The 2,355-nt window shown below is 59.4% G+C and overlaps 1 protein-coding gene across 1 annotated transcript in view; it reads left to right on the forward strand.

Moving 5' to 3' along the window:
* The first annotated feature begins 7 nt into the window (after positions 1-7).
* EPHX2 (epoxide hydrolase 2) overlaps positions 8-2,355 on the forward strand; it is a 28,899-nt gene continuing 26,551 nt past the window's right edge. The window contains exons 1-2 of the mRNA XM_017731396.1: positions 8-508; positions 1,870-2,060. Coding sequence (XP_017586885.1) covers positions 208-508; positions 1,870-2,060 — 492 coding nt within the window. The 5' untranslated portion in view covers positions 8-207. The remainder of the gene's footprint in view (positions 509-1,869; positions 2,061-2,355) is intronic.

Raw genomic sequence — 2,355 nt, forward strand, 5'->3', positions numbered from 1 at the left:
AAGGAGGATCAGGCTCGGGGTTTTTTTGGGAATAATCCAAGGACGCCGTGAGGTTCTTGAGGGGGGAGATGTGACGGGATCAATCCCGCCTGGAATTTAATCCCTGCTTTGCCATAAATATCCCAAGGAGAGGCCGAAGGACAAATTCCCGGCGCAGGGAGGATTTTGGGATCGGGTCCTTCCCAGAAAAGCCTCTCAGACGTTGGGATGAGGCCATTCCCGGAGGGATCCCAATCCCTGTGGATGTGGCCCTTGGGGTCACGGATTTGTGGTGGCCACGGCTTGGGTTTGGTGGCCTCCGAGGGCTTTTCCAAGCGGGAGATCTCCCGCATTCCGTGGCTTTTCCAGCTGTTTTCCGAGGTGGACGAAGGCTGCCGTCGCCGCGCCTCTTCCTTGGGAATCGCCGTTCCCGGCGCCTTTTCCGCCGCTCGGCCCTTCCAGGACCTGCAGGCTCAGGGCAGCGTCGACGTCCGCATGCTGAGGGTGGCCGGGATCCTGCGCTGGAATGGTGGGTCTGGAATGCTGGGAATGCTGGGAATGCTGGGAATGCTGGGATGGAGAATGGGAGAGGCCACCAGGGAGGGGCCATCGTTGGGGTCCTGGTTGGGCACAGCACAAAGTCCTGGTGGGTCCCACCATGAGATCCCAGTTGGTTCCAGCCCCAGGTCCTGGTTGGTTCCACCATGAGATCCCAGTTGGTTCCAGCACAAGGTCCTGGTTGGTTCCACCATGAGATCCCAGTTGGTTCCAGCGCCAGGTCCTGGTTGGTCCCACCATGGGGTTGTGGTTGGTTCCAGCACAAGGTCCTGGTTGGTTCCAGCACAAGGTCCTGGTTGGTCCCACCATGAGATCCCAGTTGGTTCCAGCCCCAGGTCCTGGTTGGTCCCACCCTGGAGTTGTGGTCGGTTCCAGTGCCAGGTCCTGGTTGGGCACGGGACAAGGTCCCAGTTGGTTCCACCATAAAGTCCTGGTGGGTCCCACCATGAAGTCCTGGTTGGTCTCAGGACAAGGTCCTGGTTGGCCACCCTGGAGTTGTGGTTGGTTCTCCAGTGCCAGGTCCTGGTTGGGCACAGCACAAGGTCCTGGTTGGTTCCACCATGAGATCCCAGTTGGTTCCAGCCCCAGGTCCTGGTTGGTTCCACCATGAGATCCCAGTTGGTTCCAGCACAAGGTCCTGCTTGGTCCCAGCACAAGGTCCTGGTTGGTTCCACCATGGGGTTGTGGTTGGTTCTCCAGTGCCAGGTCCTGGTTGGTCCCACCATGGAGCTGTGGTCGGTTCCAGCGCCAGGTCCTGGTTGGGCACGGGACAAGGTCCTGGTTGGTTCCACCACAAGGTCCTGGTCACTCTCCCTATGGAATCCTGGTCATTCCCCTCCCCATCTCCACATTCCCAACCTCTGCCTCGATCCCACTGGGAATGTCCCCTATGGATACCCCAAACCCTCCTGCCCATCCCTGGATCCCACCGGGAATGTCCCCTATGGATAACCCAACACCTCCCTCCCTGGATCCCACCGGGAATGTCCCCTATGGATATCCCAAACCCTCCTGCCCATCCCTGGATCCCACCGGGAACGTCCCCTATGGATATCCCAAACCCTCCTGCCCATCCCTGGATCCCACCGGGAACGTCCCCTATGGATATCCCAAACCCTCCTGCCCATCCCTGGATCCCACCGGGAACGTCCCCTATGGATACCCCAAACCCTCCTGCCCATCCCTCGCCCTCCTCCCGGGAATCCTCTTCCGGAGAGAGCCTCAAACCCCCAAATCCTGGGATGAGAACCTCTCCGAAAACCCCGGATGCGGAGGAGAAGAGGACGAGGCGGAATCTGACGCTCCGGGCTGAGAATTCCAAGCTTTTCCCAGGATTCAAGACCTGCGTCCTGACCAACAACTGGGTGGACGACAGCGACGGCCGATCGGCCGCGGCCGCGCTCCTGGAGCGGCTCCGGCGCCACTTCGACCTGGTCCTGGAATCCTGCCGGATCGGGATGTGCCAACCGGATCCCGGGATCTGCTCCTACGCCCTGGAGGCGCTGCAGGCGCAGCCGCAGGAGGTGCCCTGATCCCAAAAAAAACCCCCTGGGAATGGGGGGTCTTTCCAATCCCACAAATCCTTGGATGGATCCTTGGATGATTCCCAGGGATTTGAACCCTCAGGAAGTGCCACAATCCCAAAAAAACCCTGGGAATGGGGGGTTCCTCCAATCCCACAAATCCTTGGATGATTCCCAGGGATTTGAAACCTCAGGAAGTGCCACAATCCCAAAAAAAAACAGGGAATGGGGGATTTTCCAGGCTCCCAAATCCTTGGATGATTCCCAGGGATTTGAAGCCTCAGGAGATGCCCTG

This window comes from Corvus brachyrhynchos, unplaced genomic scaffold, assembly GCF_000691975.1.
Source record: "Corvus brachyrhynchos isolate BGI_N302 unplaced genomic scaffold, ASM69197v1 scaffold2021, whole genome shotgun sequence".
Classification (NCBI taxonomy): domain Eukaryota; kingdom Metazoa; phylum Chordata; class Aves; order Passeriformes; family Corvidae; genus Corvus; species Corvus brachyrhynchos.